Raw genomic sequence first — 20,049 nt, 5'->3', positions numbered from 1 at the left:
TTTACAGTCAACTCCTTCTGGCTTTAAAAGGTACTTAAACATGCCCTCATTTGGAACAATTTAATCAAGTACTATGCAAACAAAGTTTTTATCACAGTTGCTTTAACCTGTTGCATGTGCAGCTTTCAATTACTGAAGAAGCTTTGAGTCTTTTCTAGCACTAATTCATACTCATTGTCATTGACTCAGAACTGATGCTAGGTTTCCTAGGTTGAAAATCACATAATAGGACTTGTCCATCTTTATTCCCTGGAGCTGTTGGTGAGTCCAACCACCAGAGAGGCAAAGACTTTAGATCTGCCGAACAGTTTCCAATGGACTGGCCACAAGACCTCCCCTTCTAGTTAGTAGTAAAGAAAAGCTAAATAAGAACCACATGCACTTGTTCAAATTCATCTACAAATTCTTGAAGACTCAGTTTGGAACAATTCTTGTTCTTAACCTGGGGACTATCTGCATTGTTTTTCTTGAAGACAGAATAATGACTATCAATAATGTCTGTGATAAAAATAGTAGAGGAAGCCATATTTTATTCTCTCTCTATAATTACAATGTAGGAGAGTCAAATTTAGTACTGAAAAGATAATTTGATTATATTCAAATGGGATTTTCTGATAAATTATGCAAGTTTTAGGAAGTATACTTTTAGTTCTTAATAAGTTGTAAATATCTTCTCATAAGACTTAAGTAGTATATAAAAAAAGTTCATAAGACTTTTTAGGGAATGGCAAATTCTAATAAAATATAAAAAGTTAGCACTGAGAAAATTTATCAGATGTATTTATTACAAAAATAATTTTAATTTCTTATTTTGGAACTGAACATAGCAAATTTGCACTTTCCAAAGAATAAATTATTTTACTGCAAATCAAATATAATTATATGGACTACATAAACAGTAAAGGCATATAAAATCATGGAACTGGTATGCAAATATGCAGGACTAACCTAATCAAAGACCAATCTAGGATGACTGCTTCAAGAAAAGTTAAAGTGAGTATGAGAATCTGAACAAAGAGTGTGATGAAAGTAAAAACATTAAAAACATTCACACTCTTAAGAAAAAAAATTAAGAACAGATTCCACGTGGGTTTTACCTGAGAAAAACTTGTGACATTGTTAACTGCAGATTAGAGGACACAGATAAGCTGTTGCTACCTTAGTTACTGGGTTCAAAAGATGCTTTGATTCTGTAAGATGGTACTCTTACATGAGAGTATTGAAATGCAAGTTATCTTTTCTCATCAGTTGTAATGAAGACAATTATACTGATGAGTAAAAGAAATCGTAAATTATTTTTGTCAATCTTTCTTTGTGTAATCAAATTTCACCGGGTATTACAAATTTACCTAGTTGAAATACTCAACAGAGATATTAATAACATTGATTCTTTTATTCCCCTCAAAGGGACTCACTAGAACCATTTGACTCAAAGTAATAAGAGAAATTTTGAGTCTTCAATACTAAATTAGCTACTCTGAATTTCACTCACTCGTGTATTACTGTAGAACTAGGACTTATTCATAGCCAACCCTCCATTGATTTCCAAAGCAGTAAATCACAACAGAACGAGATTGTTCCTCTTTCTACCAAAGAACTACTGGTGGACTTGTACTGTAAAAAAGGCACAACTTTTAGGTAAAAGAAATGCCAATTCCCATGGAATATGCCACCAGAGCTCCTCGAATTTAAATAAGACTGTGTATATTCTTGAAATAACTATTTAAAATAGTTTATAACTTCACTAGATATGATATCATGCATATTTAAATACAACACATACAAAATTAATCATTATTCTATATATAAGCAGTATTTATAAGAATCCTAGAAATACATGTTGGGCAGCTATTTACCCACGTTTTCTCAGGTACCACCAAGCCCTATCAATGCTTCCACTGTTGCATCCATGCCGGTTCTTAGGACAGCAAGAGATCAAATTTTGGGGAGATAGATTAGACGTGTAGCGACCTTTGGATTGAATTGCTATCCGGTCAGCTGCCACACCTGTTCCAAAAACAATGTAATTAATATTCAAATGGCACAAAGTTCTTGTTTTGTTTTGTTTTTTGCTTAGGTGAGGTGCACCTTAATCTTTTTCTTAAGTTGATTTTCATGCAATAATTCATATACATTGTGTTTCATTGATGTAAACTGTGCTTTATATAATCTCTCATTTACATTGTATTTTGTACATGTATTCATATATGTTGTGTTCCATATAATTAATAATAGTCTATGCCCATTATTTCCCTGTTTCTGGAGTCCTCACTGAATCTTTTCTATTCCTTCAAACCCATCTGCCCTCCAAACTCCACCATCCTAGTGATTTCTATCTCTCCTCCCTTTTCAGCGTTTTCCCTTTTCCCTTACCTTTTTGGAAGTTTATACACATCCTACTAGTTATCCTTCTGTTTTTACAAATAATATTCTCATAAAGTGTTTCTACAAAACTTTACATGAAACTAACTCTAAACCTAACGCCATAGAATGAGTCTGGCTCATGGCAACTGTGCTATGTAGCAGATTATTTAACAGGGCTTTGCTAGCTATTGTCTTTGATTTTTCACCTCAGAGCTGAGGTAGGACTATGTTAATAATGTGAATGAGGTAAATAGCACATTTAGAATCTTGCAAACATACAAATGCAGTGTTTAGACTACTAAGAAGAGGGTTATTCAGTTTTACCATTCACCAGGGATTAAAGTCAGTGGATTCAGAAGCAAAGAATGGAAAACTCACTTTCATCGAGAGAAGAAACAGAAAGTGAAGCACAGCCTTTACAGCTAGAGATTCCTATGGAAAATGAACTTGAGATACAGCTGAACTGGAATTGCCTCCTCATAGAGCCAGAGCTGTGGGGATACATAACTGGTCATACTAAAAGAGTTTCGTAACACTTATCCAGAGTAGTGAGGCTGGGCCCAGTGAATATGAAGATCAGAGGCCTAATAGCATGTCTCAGCTGTTGACCTGATTGAAGACTTGTATCCTGCTTCCAACCTGAATTGTAACCTGTTTTCCCCTAATAACCCCCATAATCATGAATATTATTAGCTGTGTGTCACTGCATTGGGTTGGCAGACCTAGTAGTAGATCAGCAATTACGCTGGGAGGGATGGTTGGTCTTAGAATCAGTAGAAGAAAGTTCAGGAGCATGATGGATTATGTGAATTAAGGGGATTCAGCTTTGTGCTGTTGGTTTTTCAATTACTCTTGTGGAATTAGTGGAGGTCATATGACACCACTGCCCATCCTGGCTGCACTCTTTTTACAGGAACTTTGCATTCCCTTTCCGAAACAGTAAATCTCTAAGGGAAGAGACAGGCCATGCTATTCCCACAGAGCAGCTAGTGGACTTGAACTAGCTACCTTTTAGTTAGCCATGGTCCAAGTAACACATTATACCACAGAGCCTCCTTGACATGTAACTCTCTCTAACTCATTGTTTTTAAATCATTACTGACTCGTAGACAAACTTCCAAAGGGTTTCCAAGGATATAAAAGCAAATGTCATCAACATATTTGCGGATACTGACCAGTTTAGCTGTGTCATAATTCTGCTTAGAATTTGTATCTGAATGTGAGTAATGTTCCATTACCTCATTATCATAACTCCATAAGCTTTTCTAGATTGAGACCAGTTCCATAACTTACTTATATTTTTATATGATATGCCATAACCAGCAACTTACATATTGCAGTTAATAGATTCCTTTTTAAAAAATTAATATAATTAACCAAGAAAAATAATCATAAAAACATTGGTTAGAAATTTATCCATAATTATGGGAAAGTCAACTGTGAGGGACATCTCAAGAGTACGGAAGAGCAACAATGTCAGGCTGAAGACTAAGGTACTCTTGATGCAATTACATGCTATGCATCAGAGAGTTGGACAGTGAATAGAGATGCTAGAAAGAGAATTGATGCCTTTGAACTGTGGTGCTGGAGAAGAGTGTTGAATATACCATGGACTGCTAGGAGAACTAACAGGTTTGTCCTGGAGAAGGTGAAGCCAGAATGCTCCTTGGAGTCAAGGATTCTGAAGCTTCGTCTGACATACTTTGGGAATGTTACAAGGAGGGACTGGTCCTTGGAGAGGGACATCACGTTTGGGAGAGTGAAGGGAGGGCGTGGGAGAGGAAGACCCCCAATGATATGGATCAATTTGTGAATGGAGTGGTGTGAATGAATGTGTTTGAGACGGCAAGTTTGGCACAGGATAGAAAGGCATTTAGGGCTCTTGTACATATAGGGTTGCTATGAGACGCAAACAACTCGATGGCACATAACAACAACAACAACAAAAACAACATGAGAAATACTGGATAAAAAGAACAATTTAAACAAAAAAAACCACAAAAACCTAGTATTTAGTTTAACTACTTTGGAGAATATATTTAACCTAAACATAATGAATATGAATATATAATTTATAATATCTAAGATGAAATATAGTGTTCATGATTAAAAACCATGATCCTAATCATATTTCAGTAACACAGATTACACTTGATTGCACATATGTACAATGAGCTAGCCTTTTCATGATCTAATCTTCTATTTCTCTGTTTAAATAATTTTCTATTTTCCATTTGTCATTCAGTTCACTACTTTACTCAATATACTTTTGACAGTTTACCAGGCGCAGGGAACTGTGGCAAGTACTTAAATTAGAACAATGAACAAAAGAATAAATTTTCTGTTCACATAGAATAACAGAGGAATAGTTAAGTGTTAGAGAATAATTTGAAAAATCACAAGTAGTACATAGTCTGATAATCTATCAAGATAAGTTAATGTAATTAATCATGAGAAAAATTGAGAGGCATCATTTGGCTCAGATATGTTTGTGTTGAATATCTAATGTAGTCTTGGCTTTGATGTTTAATCTGATAATTATTTTTAATTGAAGACACTATACTTATTGAGAACCTACTTCATAACATATTTATAAGCTTTCTTTCATTCATCTCATTTTCTCAACTAGGTATGATTTTATTATTCTCGTTGGATGCTGTTGAGTCAAGTACAGCTCATTGGAACCCTATGAACAATAGATCTGAAACCTGTCTTATCATGTGCCGTCCTCATCATCTCTGACATACTTGAGCCCATTGCTGTAGTCACTACATAAATCCATCTCATTGATGGTCTCTCTTTCTTTTGTTGACCCTCCACCTTTCCAAGAATGATATCTATTCAAAGAATAGCTTTTCTAACAGTATACTCAAAACAGATGAGATGAATCTTTGTTATCTTTGCCTCCAAGGAACACACTGGTGTTCTTTTATCAAGACACTGGTTCTTTTGGCAGTCCATGAAATATTCAGTACAATTTTCCAAAACAACACCTCAATAAAAATCTGTCAAAGTTGCATGTGTTTTGCAAAAACCTCCAAAACAATCTAATTTCAGAATTATTTTAAAATAATTTATTTACAAATAAAATTCTACAAAGACATCGTTTTTATGTAAATACAACATATGTCAAAGGTGCACTTGATTCAGGTCACCTGAAAGCATGTGGTTTGAATCCACCATCTGCTCCATGGAAAAAGGATGAGAAATCTCCTTCTGTGCCATTAGCTGCCTCTGAAAAGCCATGGAAGATCAGCTATGGGTTGGTTCTGACTTTATGGTAGACAACAACAATAGCATGCATCTGAGAGCTGGACAGTGAATAATGATAACAGAATAAGAATCTACGTCTTTGAGCTGTGGTGTTGGAGAATAATGCTGAACATCATATGGACTGCCAAAAGAACAGATTATGTCTTAGAGAAATTGCGACCAGTGTACTCTGTGAAGGCAAGGATGGAAAAGCTTTGTTTCACTTTCTTTGGACATGCTGTCAGGAGGTGTTATTTCTTCAAAAACAACATCATGCTTAGAAAGGGAGAGGGTCAGTGAAAGACAGGAAGAACTTCAATGAGTAGAATCCACGTGACTGCAGCAATAGAGGTGGCACAAGATAGGACAGGATTGAGATCTGTTGTTTTAGGTACTATTGGAATCAAATGAGACTCTTAGTGATCCTATGAACGAAAAAACACTTTTGTTTTCATTTTACTTCATCCCAAATCGTTAAGGTGATCTAATCTACTTTTTAAAATTAACATATAAATAAAATCAATCTGATTTACCTTACATAACACATATAAAACTGTTATTTCTGAAACTGTGAAAGAGTGGAAACTCTCTAATGTTTTGGAGAATTCAGTGGACACAAAGCCTGTTTTGGCGAATTCACGTTACATAAAGCCTCTGTGGATGCTATCTGCTGTGACGTGACTTGGGGACACCACTCGCCCGTTGTCCTATAGTCAGTACCACTGGCTTTATAACTGCCCTTGCAGTGATTTTTCAGAAGCTGAAAATCATGTGGGAGGAAATTGCCCATCTTTTTCCTATGAATCAGCTAGTAGATTTGAACACTAGCTTTGGGTTACTAATACAACTCCTTCAAGAGTACGGATAGCAGAGTTTTCAAACCAGCTTGATGCTCTATTTCACTGTTAATTAATATCTCTCCTTGATAATTTCAGAAATGCTATTTTGATTTAAATTTAAGGAAAGATTACTATATGTCACTTAATAGAGATTTAACATTAATAACATGAATAAGACATGCCAAACAAATAAATGTCTATCTAATGCTTTTTATAGCAGGAGTCAGAAAGATCATCATTTGGATTCTAATCATATAACAAATGTTAGGTAGACACATCACAGTTTTAGCCAACATACAAGCAATGATGTTAAGAAGATGTAATCACTCAGAAGTAAGTTTGGACTACATTATGCTTTTCTCAAGGGCATTACTCTTGGCACAAACTTGCACTATAAAAAATATATATTTAGACAAAAAGACGAGTGTTCCTCAAGCTGACGGAGTACTATTCTTCAGAGCCGTCATCTCCAAGAAGTTATGTACTTATTTCAAGAGGTCTGAATGCTTATACTGTTTTTGAGCATCCTTTCTAAATTCCTTTCAAGACTTAAAATATAGTAAATCTTTGGTAATTAATTATTACTGTCGAGTCAGAATCCACTCATAGCTGATCCTCCAATAGGGTTTCAGAGGCTATAAATTGCACAACAAGAGACAGCCCATCTTTCTCTTATGGAGCACCTGGTGTATTTGAAACACCTGCTTTGAGTTGACAGTGAAACTTACTGTGTTAGACTGCATTTTTAATCAAGTACTTAGAACTAACTCTCTTCTGAAGATCATTTTGGAAAGCATATTTTGAGATTAAAAGAAACTCCCAATAAGCAAAGCACTCCTTAAATAGAGAAACAAGGTAGGAGGCATCTCACTCCCTGACTCCAAATCCTACTACACTCAAGGTCAAGACAGAGTGGTACTGGTACAATGACAGACACATAGATCAGTGGAATAGAATTGAGAATCCAGAAATCAGCCCATCTCCCTATGGTCAACTGATTTTTGACAAGGAGATGAAATCAGTTGGAAACAACAGCCTTTTTAATAAATGCTGCTCACAAAATTGGAAAATTCTGCAGAAAACTCAAGCAAGATCCACACCTCACTCCATATACAAAAACCAGTTTGAAGTGGATTATGGACCTAGGACTAAAACCAAGGACTATAAACTTCATTAAAGAAAAACTTGGAAGAACTCTAGAAGTCCTAATTCACAACATAAACAGTCTTCCAAGAATCCTGGAAAATCTACAACCAGGAGAGGATAAAATAGATGAATGGGATCTTCTAAGAGTCAAATCCCTACGCACATCCAAAAACTTCTACAACAAGGTAAATAGAGAAGTCACAGATTGGGGAAAAAAATTGGTAAATAACATATCAGACAAGGGACTTATACCTAGAATTTATAAAATAGTCGAGCACCACAACAAGATAAAGGTAAATAACCCAAAAGCAAAATGGACTCAGGATATGAATAGACTCTTCACCAAAGAAGACATTCAGATGGCCAACAGGCACATGAAGAAATGTTCAAAATATCTAGCTCTAAGAGAGATGCACATCAATATGAGATATCATCTCACTCCAGTAAGAATAGCAAAATTTAACAGAACAGCAAACATCAAATGCTGACGAAGTTGTGGAGAAACTGGAACCCTTATTCACTATTGGTGGGAGTGTAACCTCTATGGAAGGCTGTATGGAACTTTCTCACAAAGTTGCAAATAAAAATACTATTTGACCCAGCAATTCCACTACTTGGAATTTACCCTAAAGAAACCATAACCACCACCCAAGCAGATATATGTACACCCATGTTTATTGTGGCTTTGTTGGCAATAGCAAAGAGCTGGAAACAACCCAAGTGCCCATCAATAAATTAACGGATAGAAAAGCTGTGGTATATTCACACAATGGAATATTATGCAGCACTGACAAACAAGGAACTCATGAAATATTATCCAAAATGGGTGACCCTGGAGGACATTATGCTGAGTGAAATATCTCAGTCACAAAAGGACAAATACTGCATAGTGTCACTGTTGTAAAATGGGACTGAGGGAAGGCAGAAAAGGAGGGGATAAATGATGTATACTGCATTGAAACAGATGAGGGAGAGAACTGTTTAAAAGGGATATATGATTGGGTATTACTGTCATGACAGGAGTCCAGAATGAAGGCTGCACAATGGAGTGGACTTGGGAAGGAGGAATTGCATAACAATGAAAGAGTTTTTCTTTTACTTTTCAAGGAGGAAAGTGGATTGTGGTGGGGGGTGGGGGGCTGGCGCTGGGAGAAAAGTGCAACAATGAATGAATGGAAACCCTAAGTCTCTATAAACTTTTAAAAATTAATTAAAAAAGAACACAAGAAGTATTTCTTATACTTTTAGAATATTGTTATTGTTGTTGTTATTGTTGTGTACCATCAAGTTAGAACTGACCCATAGCTGACCGTTCAGTGGGTTTTCAGAGGCAGTAATTGCAAGGGGATTGTCCATCTTTCTCCAGCAGTACAGTGGGATTGCAGTACAGAGTCTTACTACTAAGCCACTTGAGCTCCCTTCTGGGATATGATAAATATTAAATTTCAAGCTGTACATAGGTTTGTTATAAGTCATAGGCAAGTCAATGTCACATAACAACAATAACAACAACCTAGTAAAGTTTATTAAAGCTATAACTTTAGCATTATAATCTTTTCTTTAAAAATATTTTAATTGATTTTGATAATTTTTGGTAATTTTATTTGCTCTAAATTCTTACTTTACATCAAATTCATTTAAGAATTATATGTTTGTTGTTGTTGTTGTTGTTGTTAGGTGCCATTGAGTCGTATAGCGACCCTATGAATGAAAGACCTGAGCACTGTTCATAGAGTTTCTGGAGGCAAGCTGTTTCAAAAGTGGACTCCTCTCCTGCTTCCAGGCTTGTTTTAATCGGGAAGCTCCACCAAACACTGTCCACCATGGGTAACCATTATCACATTTGGCACATCAGTGTCACAGTGTTTAGCATCACAGCAACCACAAGTTACATCTGTACAGCAACGCTAGTGCTATGCCGCCTAGAATTAGAATTAGATAGATAGATAGATAGATAGATAGATAGATAGATAGATAGATAGATACAGATATAAATTTACAAAGGGAAAAAAAGGATTTAGATTTATAATAATATCTATATGTAGTAACAATACAATACAATACAATACAGGCCTTCAAAAACTCTATGTTCAATAAAGCATACTTACAGTAGACTAGCAGACATACACTAAAGACTACAGTTAATATAATTGATGAAAGAAAATGTAGCAGTTTTCTTATAATCTGACCTTCACTTTCAAATAGCGAACCTAACATGGTGACTTTTCTTTGTTGTTTCTTTGATTGACTTTTTATTTAAATTGTTGTTGTTGCTATATGCCATCAAGTCCACTACAATTCATAGCAGCCCTGTGAAGAATGGCTCTGACCCCTGATCTATCCTGAGCCTGTCTCACCTTCTCTGACACACCTGCCCTCATTGCCACTATCACTATCTCAATCCATCTCATCCACAGGCTTCCTCTTCTGTGTTAACCCTCTACCCTTCCAAGCATAATGTCCTTCACCAAGGACTGCTCTCTTCTAGGACCATGCCCAAAATATGTGAGACATATTTTCAAAATTCTTACCTCCAGGGGACAACCTGGTTTGACCCTCTCTAGGACAGACCTGTTTGTTCATAGAGTTCTCAAAGGCCTGTCATTTCAGAAGCAGATAGAAAATTCTTCTCCCTGGTCTGTTTTAAACTGGGAGCTCCAGTTTAGTAAAGAATGTGACAGACAAACACTATGCAAAAGAGCAGATGACAGAGAAACAAGCATATACATTATGGGAAGCCAATACTAAATATTTGAAATAAACTGAATGCTATTTCAGGATGTGGGGGAGATAAGGTACAAGCCAGAGTTCACCCTGAGGCACTAAGGCAATCCTTAAGGGTTTACCAGATTCTTGCATTTGGTAACCCCTCCCTGAGGAGTCAAGGGAAAGGTTTTTCAATAGAAAGAGCTTGGCTTCATTTGCATTGAATTCTCTTTGTGATTTACTTCCAGATAATTTTCAGTAAAGATACAGAGAAGCTTGGCTTGGGGGTCCTCAGTCTAGAAGTGCTAGTCCCCTGTTTTATGCTCTCTGCTCTATCTCATTCCTGACTGTTTGTCTCATTATTAATAATTATAAAATTATTCCATTCTTTGGGACCCTCGGTCTGCAACAATACATATCTAAGCTATTGAGAACAGCAACATGCATAGACACTTCCCTAATACAAAAACTGACAGATAAATTTATCATTGGTTTTCCAACTCCACCCCTTGTGAGGGGCTGCAAGAAGAGATCCTGATAATGTAGAGCAATTTTAAAAATCAAAATCTACCTAACTACTGCACTCTAATATTTAAATATTTTTGTTTCAAAATATTTTTGAACTTTATACTAGGTTCTAGGATCAAGGAAGGAATTTATACAGAAATCATTTAAATTGTTTTATTACTTGCAGTGGAAAAGGCCCAGGAGGCAGCACAGTTTTTTTGATCCAGTGGACCATGGGTCCATCCAGGCCACTTGTAAGAAGCAACAAAGAAGTCTGGAAGATCCGTTGTCACAGGCAAAGTTGTCTAAAGAGAAAGAAGAACCAAATGTGTTATATTTTTTCACTTGTGTAGTAATAACCTTCATAAGATAATATCACAGGCTTTCATAGTTTTTATTTTTTTATTTTTTTTTTAATTTTTGTGTGCGTGCACTGTCAAATCAGATCTGACTGGTACAGGAGGAGATTGCCCCTCCTACCCCAGCAGAGCATCTGGTGAATTCGAACCATGCACCTCTGGGATTGTAGTTACAGCTTCGTGCCACTAGGCTACCAGAGCTCCCCAGTTTTTATTTTTTAATCATACACTTAAGATTTCAGGATGACATCCATGATGAGTATTAGAATACATAACTTCAATTTTACTCAAATGTTACAAATTACGGTTAAATGTGGAAAATGAAAACATCATTCAAGATCATAAAAAATAATTGCTAGAATGCTTTTTCTGGATTAGTATCCAATGCAATAATTTCAACCAAAGTGTTTATCATCTTTGTTTAAAGTTCACATCCATGTGAACGACAGCATGATGTTATTTAAACTTATCCTCAGAAAGAGCATTTTCTTGTATGTTCCTCCTATTCTGGAAAATGTGTGATTCTGAGGTGAAATTAATTTCAAAATTATGTATTTTTAGAACCAATATATTAACACACATTCCATGGAACACATGAATTTTAAAACTGTGATGAACTAGTTGGTATTTATAAAACTCTCAATGATTATATAAAAAGAACCCACATAAAACAACTGAAGAATTATTCAGGAATACAACAATACTATGATGTGTTAAATGTTTGTTGTAAAGTTCAATAGCATTTCAGAAGGAAATTTAAGGATTGTGTTATGTATACCACTAAATTAAATGATGCTATTTGTTCTAAATGCTTTTTTTAAATGAGCTTAATTTCCATAAATAAATAGGGCTTCAGATGAATAAGAACTCATATATTAATTTTTCATCACTTATGCATTCTCTCTCTTTTTCCCTTCTTCCTATCTCTCTCAGATACAAAAGATACACACATCCCACTTTTTAAAAGTATTTTAATGTTTGTTTTCAAATTCATTTTCTTTGATCTCTTCTAGAGTTCTACATGATATAATTAGTGCATATAATAACAATATACTGTGAAAGTGCAAGATGGACAATATTGTCCCAGCCAATTTACAGTCTCTAAAAATATGCTAGATATAGGGTCAGTGATTCAAACACAAGGGTACAGAAAAACAGCATACTTTGAATGAGAAAGTAGGACTGAAATGAGAGAAATTATTACTTATGCCTGATGGATTTTGGCTGAAAGCAGAGAAGAAAAAAAACCACAACAAACAAACAAACAAAAAATCCCAAACTTTTTTACTTGTGTTTTATTGACTATTCAAAAGTATTCAACCATGAGAATTATAATAAATTATTAATAACCTTGAGAAAAATAGGGATCCTAAAACATTTAGTTGTACTCACATAGAAACTGTGTATAGATCAAGAAACAAATATTTTAACAGAACAAGGGAACACTGCATGATTAAAATGAGTAAAAGTCTGTATCACTATTGTACTCTTACATTATGCCCAATTAATCTTTAATCTGAGCAAATAATCCAAGAAGCTGGACTATATGAAGAAGGATATGGCATCAAGATTGGAGGAAGACTTACCAATAACCTGTAATACAAAACCTTACATGCTGAAAGCAAAGAGAACTTGAAGCAGAAAGTGAAAATAAAAAGAAACTAAAAATGGCCTTCAGTATGGATTACACTTCAGTTTAAAGAAAACAAAAATTCTTTCAACCAGATCAACAGGCACCATTATGATACATGAAGAAAATAATGAAATGGTCAAAAATTCCATTTAACTTGGATCCATGACATCCATAGAAAGAAGAGTTTGCATGAAATATGTGTTGCATTGAGCATATATGCTGTTTAGGATGCTTTTAAAAAGACAATATTTTAATGTGCTATGAGCAAGAAATGTGGGGTCAAGGTTGGTGGATGATCTAGCAACAATCTGCGTTATGCAGATGACACAACCCTGCTTGCTGAAACTGAGGAGGACCTGAAGCACCTGCTACAGAGGGTCAAAGGCTGTAGCCCCCAATATGGATTGATGCGCAATGTCAAGAAGACAAAGATTCTCACCACTGGATGGATGATGAAGAGATTGAGATTGTACACAGCTTTAGTTTGCTTGGCTCCACAGTCAACACTCTTGGCACCAGTAGCCAGTAAATTAAAAGGCACATTGCCATGGGAAAGTCTGCTGTTAGGGACCGCTCCAAAGTACTGAAGAGCAATGGTGTTTCTCTGGAGACTAAGGTGTGTCTGATACAGGCCATGGTCTTATGCATCAGAGGGTTGGACAATGACCAAGGAGAACAGAAGGAGAATTGATGCCTTTGAGCTTTGGTGCTGGAGAAGAGTATTGAGAGTACCATGGACTGCTAGGAAAACAAACAGATTCAGCCTAGAAAGGGTTGAACCCGGTGGCTCCTTGGAGGCAAGGATTCTGAGGCTCCGTTCAACATACTTTGGACATGTTGTAAGAAGAGACTGGTCTTTGGAGAAGGACATCATGCTTGGGAGGGTGGAGGGACAGTGCAGGAGGGGAAGGCCCTCTATGAGGTGGATTGATTCGATGACTGGCGTTATCGGGATGGGAGTGTCAGAGACAGTGCGATTGGCACAAGACAGAGCAGAGTTTAGGGCTGTTGTACATAGGGTCGCTATGAGTCACAAGCAACTTGATGGCACATAACAACAACAACAACATGAGCAAGGATGTCTATTTAAAGACTATAGTGTTTCTTTTTCAATGACAGTATATTTCAAAGAAGACTGAAGAAGAATTGATGCCTTTGAATAGTGATTTTGGGGAAAAAGTATCAGATACATCATGGGCTGTCAAAAGAACAAATAATTCTGTCTTATATGCAGTATAGTCAGGATGCTTTTTGGAGTCAAGTACAGTGAAATTTTTTCTGACTTATTTTGGTCATGTTATCTGTTGAGACCAGTCCTTGGAAAAAGACATGTTTGGAAAGGTGAAGGATCAGAGAAGGAAAGGAAGAACCTCAATGAGATAGACTGAGACATTGACAGCAAAATTAAGCACAGAATAGTGGTTAGGATGGTATATGACTAGACAGTGTTAGAATCTGTTGTGCATAGTGTCATCATAAATCAGAATTGACTCAACAGCATCTAACAACAACACAAATGTGTAAACTGTCTTCCAAAAGTCACAAGACATACTAAAGCCTCTGAGTTAAACAAGAAATATTCCTGGGACTAGACAAAGATTTTAAAATTATTAACACCCAGTTGTATTTGTATCATTTTCCTATATCATGAGAAATACACAGATACTTTGCACCATAATAAGATAATATTAAATAATATGTACTTAAGTTTTACCTACATTTAAAATACTTTATGACTTCATAATGATTCACTGAACAAATCATATTAGTGATCCAGTATCTTGCAAACACTATTATCACTCACAAGAACTTAATAACTTCAAATATTAAAGCAAATAAAGTTTTGATTATGTATGTCTACTTTAAAAGTTATGTCCAAAATAAATTGTGAATTAGAGTCTTAATGGGATAGTTTTGGTTTCTTTTGTGTGTGTTTTATTTTTTTTTTTTTAAGAACTACCTACTATAATCTTATAGTACGTCATCAAATCTTGCAGTTCATTGCTGGAAATACTGTCAATGGGTTTATGATTTTAGGTTCTGAACAGAGAAGCCACACTAAAAAGCCTTAAGGTTGGAGTGGAAGAAATTTACTATTTGTTTTATAGTTGCGCACTGAGCCTTCAAAAGAGCCTATACACTGGAGAAAGAAACGTACGTTATTTCAAGCATGACTCCTCTTTCACTGCTGTTTTTAATGACTTGTCAGTACGATTTTCAGCATTTGTAATATTAAGTTGACTTGACATTGAGCCTTTGGATAAAATAGATGAGTGTCTTTGCTAATTTTATTTATTATTTTATAATTCTAATACAAGAAGTTCTAGTAGTATTGTTTTGACTGGTGATATTGAGCTTCTCCAAAGATTTCTGCCACAGATGTAGTCAATCAGATTGCTATGCAGTCCACCCGGTAAGGACATTGTATAAAACTGGCCATATGTGGGGTTTGTTTTTTTAAAAAGAAACCAAACAAAAAGGTATCTGCAGTGACTAAATCATTGAATGTAACAAATGGATCATTCTATATCTGGCTTAATTTCTGTCATCATGTCCATAATTCCCAACTATACTTCCCTCTTCATTGTTTACAGATCATGCATTTCAGTCTTCTTTTATCATTAACACATTTTGCCTGTATGGTTGGTCAATTTTTGACTGAAAAATTTGATAAAAATCTTCAATTTCCTTATCTTTGGCTTTCACTATAGGAGTGTACAATTGAATAATAGTTATGTTAACAGATCTTCCTTGTATGTGTGTGGATAATATCCTAGCACTAACACCACTGTGCTTCAGGATAGAACGTGACATTGCCTTTTTAACTACTAATGCAACACCATTCTTATTCTGTTTTTTCCTTGCTTGTTGAAAGTAAGGAGGATCTGAAGTGCTTCCTGTAGGTTTAACACTGCAGCCTTCAATAAGGATTGCATCTCAACATCAAGTAAACAAAATTCCTCACCACTGGACTGATAGGAATGCCATGATGAATGGAGAAAAAAAATTGAGACTGTCAACAACTTCATCTTACTTGGATACACAATCATTACACATGGTACCAGCTGTCAGGAGATCAGGAGATAATTTTGCACTGAGAAAGTTTGTGGTCAGGGACCTTTCTAAATTATTGAGGATAAATAATGTCACTTTGAGGAAAAAGGTGCACCTGATTCAGGCTATGGTCTTTTCAATCACTTACTATGCATCTAAGAGCTGGATAAGGGAGACAGAAGAATTGATGCTATTGAACTGTGGTTTTAGAGAGGTATGCTGAAGATTTCACGGACTACCCAAAGAACAAAAAGGTATGTCTCAGAGAGGGTAAAACAACAGGGCTCCTAGGAGGTAAATATTATGAAGCTTCATCTCACATACTTTGGACATGTTGCTAGGAGCAGTTATTCCTAGAAGAGGGACATCATACTTGGAAAAGTAGAGGGTCAGCAAAAGAGAGGAAGAGCCTCAATCAGGTGGGTTGACATAGTAACTGTGACAATAGGCTTAAGTGTGCCAGAGATTGTCAGGATGGCACGCACGGGATAGGTGAGTGTTCATAATCTGTTGTTCATAACGATTGCTAGGAGTCACATTCGACTAGACAGTACCTAACAACAACAGCAGCAGTGATATTGTGTTAGGATGTCGTGTTGCTAACCAACAGATAACATTTCCATGGCAATTCAAGTCCACCAGCAGCTCTGAGGATGGACAGTTTCTTCTTGTTAAGATTCACAGTCTAGGAAATAAAATGCAGACTCACTATGTGTCAGAATAGACATGACTCCTTTGAGTTAGTTTGATTTCAAAATTCTAATTTAGAAATACCTGGCACATTTCTTTTGTACTCTATTAAAGCAAGAATCTGAATTCCAAACGTCATCGTTTATTAATGTGATTTTTACATGAAAAACCAAACCTAAACCCTCAGCCATCAAGTCCATTCCAACTCATGGTGGTCATTCATCAGGTTTTTGAGGTTGTCAATCATAATAGACAATGACTCTTTTTTGCATCAAAGCAGCTGGAAGATTTGAACCAATGACCTTTCAGTCTGTAACACAACTACACAGGTGAAATATTGAATAAAGAGCTGCTATCAATAATGAGACAAATATTTATCTGATAGATGTAATTTTTTAAAGATAGGATTGGTGTTCCTTATGGGAACATTAAATTAAATGACAACACCAGTATGAATTTGTTGATTTTATCATTTAGTCTTTAGAAATGAAGATCATGAATAGCTATTTTTTCTTAATAAGATAAAGGAATAAAAAAACCTAAAAAAAAATGTCCAAAGTGCTAACCATTATACAATATTCAATACCATTAAGGCAGAATTTCAATTTTTGGAGATCACTGGCAAAAATATTTTACATTTCTTCTGCTGGCCTAGTATCAAGGATCTGTGCTACAATCATGATGGCATGCAGTTTGAGACCATCAGTTGCTCTGCAGGAGAAAGACGGGCAATCTCCTTCTGTGTGATTAACTGCCTTTGAAAACCTGCTGAGGGTCAGCTGTTGGTCAGTTTCAACTCTGTGATACACAACAACAATAACATATATTATTACTTCACTTCAAAAATGGGATCATAGCATTTCATTTGTGGTCCAACAGGCATCTGGTACATTGACGTTCTCTTTGCATCATGATTTAGGATAATATGATATAATAAACATAGCTCAGTAAAACTCATTGTTGTCAAGTCAAAACTAATTCATAGCTGACTCTCCAGTGAGTTTTCAAAGACTATAAATTGTGTCGGAGGAGATTGTCTTTCTCCCAAGGAAAAGCTGGTGAATTTAAACCAATAGAGAGGTATCCCCTTTGGGTTAGCAGCACAACTTCCTACAAACGACATTAGAGAAATACTTTATCTCATATTTCCACAATTATTAGTTCCTCTGGAAAGCACATGTTTTTCCAGAGCTCACAGAGGTAAATAATACAGTGTAACAGCTTTTCATAATTAAGAAAAATCTAATTTAAATGAATGATAATGGTTTTGTAAAATAATAAAAGTAAAATAATCATCCCAAAGTGGAAGAATATCCAAAATAATAGTGAACTAAGAAAGACGACTACACTTAAAGTAAATACGCTCAAGTATTCTAAATCTATAAATGCAGCACTGAAGATTTAAACTAGCATTAAAACGAGGAATTCTCTGCAAAAAAACCCCCAAAAACCTCTTTTAAACTACGTTTGCTAACATTTTTCTTTTTTAAAATTGTGATTTTAGTGAAAGTTTACAAAAAAGGTTGGGTTTTCATTCATTTGTTGATACACATTTTCTTTGTTCCCTCTCCACCAATTTACTTTGTAATGCACATCTTTCCAGATTGTGAATTGTCATATGCATAATGTATAATCAATCATTCATTCCTTTTAAGAAGTCCTTTCCTTCACCTGTTCCAGTATCTTTATTCTTTGCCTGTTTTCTGCACACCTGGAGTCCATCCTATTTTTATAATAGTAGTCTTACACAATATTTTCCTTTTTGTGATTGAAAATATCACTATTTGATTTTTAACTCAAAGCCTTCTATACCTCCACAGTAATCAAGACAGTATGGTACTGGTACAACAACAGATACCAAGATCAAATGAATAGAATAAAGAACCCAGAAATCAACGTAACAATCTTTTGCAAACTGATCTTTGTAAGTAGACTAAATTAAATAAGCAGTCAAACAACAACAGCCTATTAAGCAAATGGTGCTGGCAAAATTGGACAACCATCTGCAGAAAGCAGAAGGAAGAGACACACCTCATACTATAACAAAAACCTAACTCAAGGTAGTCAAGGACGTAGGAGTAAAAGCAAAGAATATAAACTTCCTCAGAGAAAAACTAGGAACAACTCCAGAACCCCTAATCTCTGGCATAGACTTCTAAGCATAATGAGAAAACTACAACAAGGAGAGGATAAAGTAGGTAAATGAGACCTTCTAAAATGCAAATCTTAAAAAGCGTATCATAAAACTTCAACAGGGTAAAAAGGAAGGTCACAGAATGGGGGAAAATTTGGCAATGATATACTTGATTAGGGACTACTTGATTAAAGTTTTTAAAATGTCATTTTGATGACTAAGGTGTGCCTGATCCAGGTCATGATATTTTAGTCACCTCATGTGCATGTGAAAGCTGAGCAACGAAAAAGGAAGACAAAAATAGAATTGATACATTTAGAGCTGTAATGTTGGCAAAGAATACTGCGTGTACATGGACTATGTAAAAAACGAAAACAACAACAACGAAAAAACAAAGCAAACACATCAATCTTAGAAGTGCTTCTGAGAAGTGAGAGAGACAAAACTTCAGCTGGCTTACTTTAGACATGTCATCAAGAAAGAACTGTCACTAGACCAGGACATCATGTGAGGTAAAGCAAAGAGACCAAACAAAGGAAAGCTTTAAAGAAATTGTCACATAGCCAAAAAAGCAGAGTCAAATATATCAAGGATAACAAAGAGGTGAAGGACCATGCAATATTTTTTTTCTGTTTAACATAAGGTATACCTGACAATAGCCATCAGCAACTTTGTAATATACCAAATAATAATTTTTAACTATTTTATTAATGATCTTTATAAAATTTTTCATAATAAAATATTTTAAAATCCATATTAATAAAATTTGAGATTAAATTTGAAAAAGGTTTTTTTCTGGTTCAATATTTTAATTCAAAAAGTTTAGACACAGGAACAAATCTAAGTATGAAGTACAATGATTAACACTGAGGAATGATTTAGAATAATGTCTTAATTTAATTGCACTAAAATCTCTAATGGAGTTTTGGAAATATCATCATTGAACAACTTAAGAAAAACAGAATCATTTTCTCAAGCTCTTCAGAGCAGGTTTTGAACATTCTTATTATGAGTCCATAATGGGATAGCCTTTGTATGAATCACTCTTCCATCCCCAATTGTGCTTTCTCCTATGTAAATTTGAATAATCAGAGTAACCAAAGGATCAAAGGAAAGTAGCAGAAGACCACAGTGTGCTCTGACCTTCACAGACAACAACAAAAATTTTAATAGACTAAGAGATTTGTTCTAAACTATTGGACACTTGAAAGGAAAGGGATAATTTTTTAGTTCTAAATGGCTAAATATAGTTTTTGTGTTAAACAATATAACCCTTGATGCCTTGATATTTGAAGCTCCATGAGTTACTATTGATATAGCTTCCACTTACAGTTTGTAATTATTATTTTTTTCATTTTTTTATTA

General features: G+C 35.3%; 1 protein-coding gene across 1 annotated transcript in view; it reads right to left on the bottom strand.

The window, feature by feature from the left end:
- Positions 1 to 20,049, bottom strand: part of TINAG (tubulointerstitial nephritis antigen) — a 153,926-nt gene that overhangs the window by 67,447 nt on the left and 66,430 nt on the right. The window contains exons 5-6 of the mRNA XM_006893134.1: positions 10,996 to 11,119; positions 1,857 to 2,007 (exon numbers count right to left, since the gene is read on the bottom strand). Of these exons, the coding sequence (XP_006893196.1) occupies positions 1,857 to 2,007; positions 10,996 to 11,119 (275 nt within the window). The remainder of the gene's footprint in view (positions 1 to 1,856; positions 2,008 to 10,995; positions 11,120 to 20,049) is intronic.

The sequence above is a fragment of the Elephantulus edwardii genome, unplaced genomic scaffold (genome assembly GCF_000299155.1).
Source record: "Elephantulus edwardii isolate Elephantulus edwardi_28Jun2011 unplaced genomic scaffold, EleEdw1.0 scaffold00124, whole genome shotgun sequence".
Lineage (NCBI taxonomy): Eukaryota > Metazoa > Chordata > Mammalia > Macroscelidea > Macroscelididae > Elephantulus > Elephantulus edwardii.
Note: the sequence above shows the minus strand (reverse complement) of the source record. Positions and strands in the feature narration are given on the sequence as shown.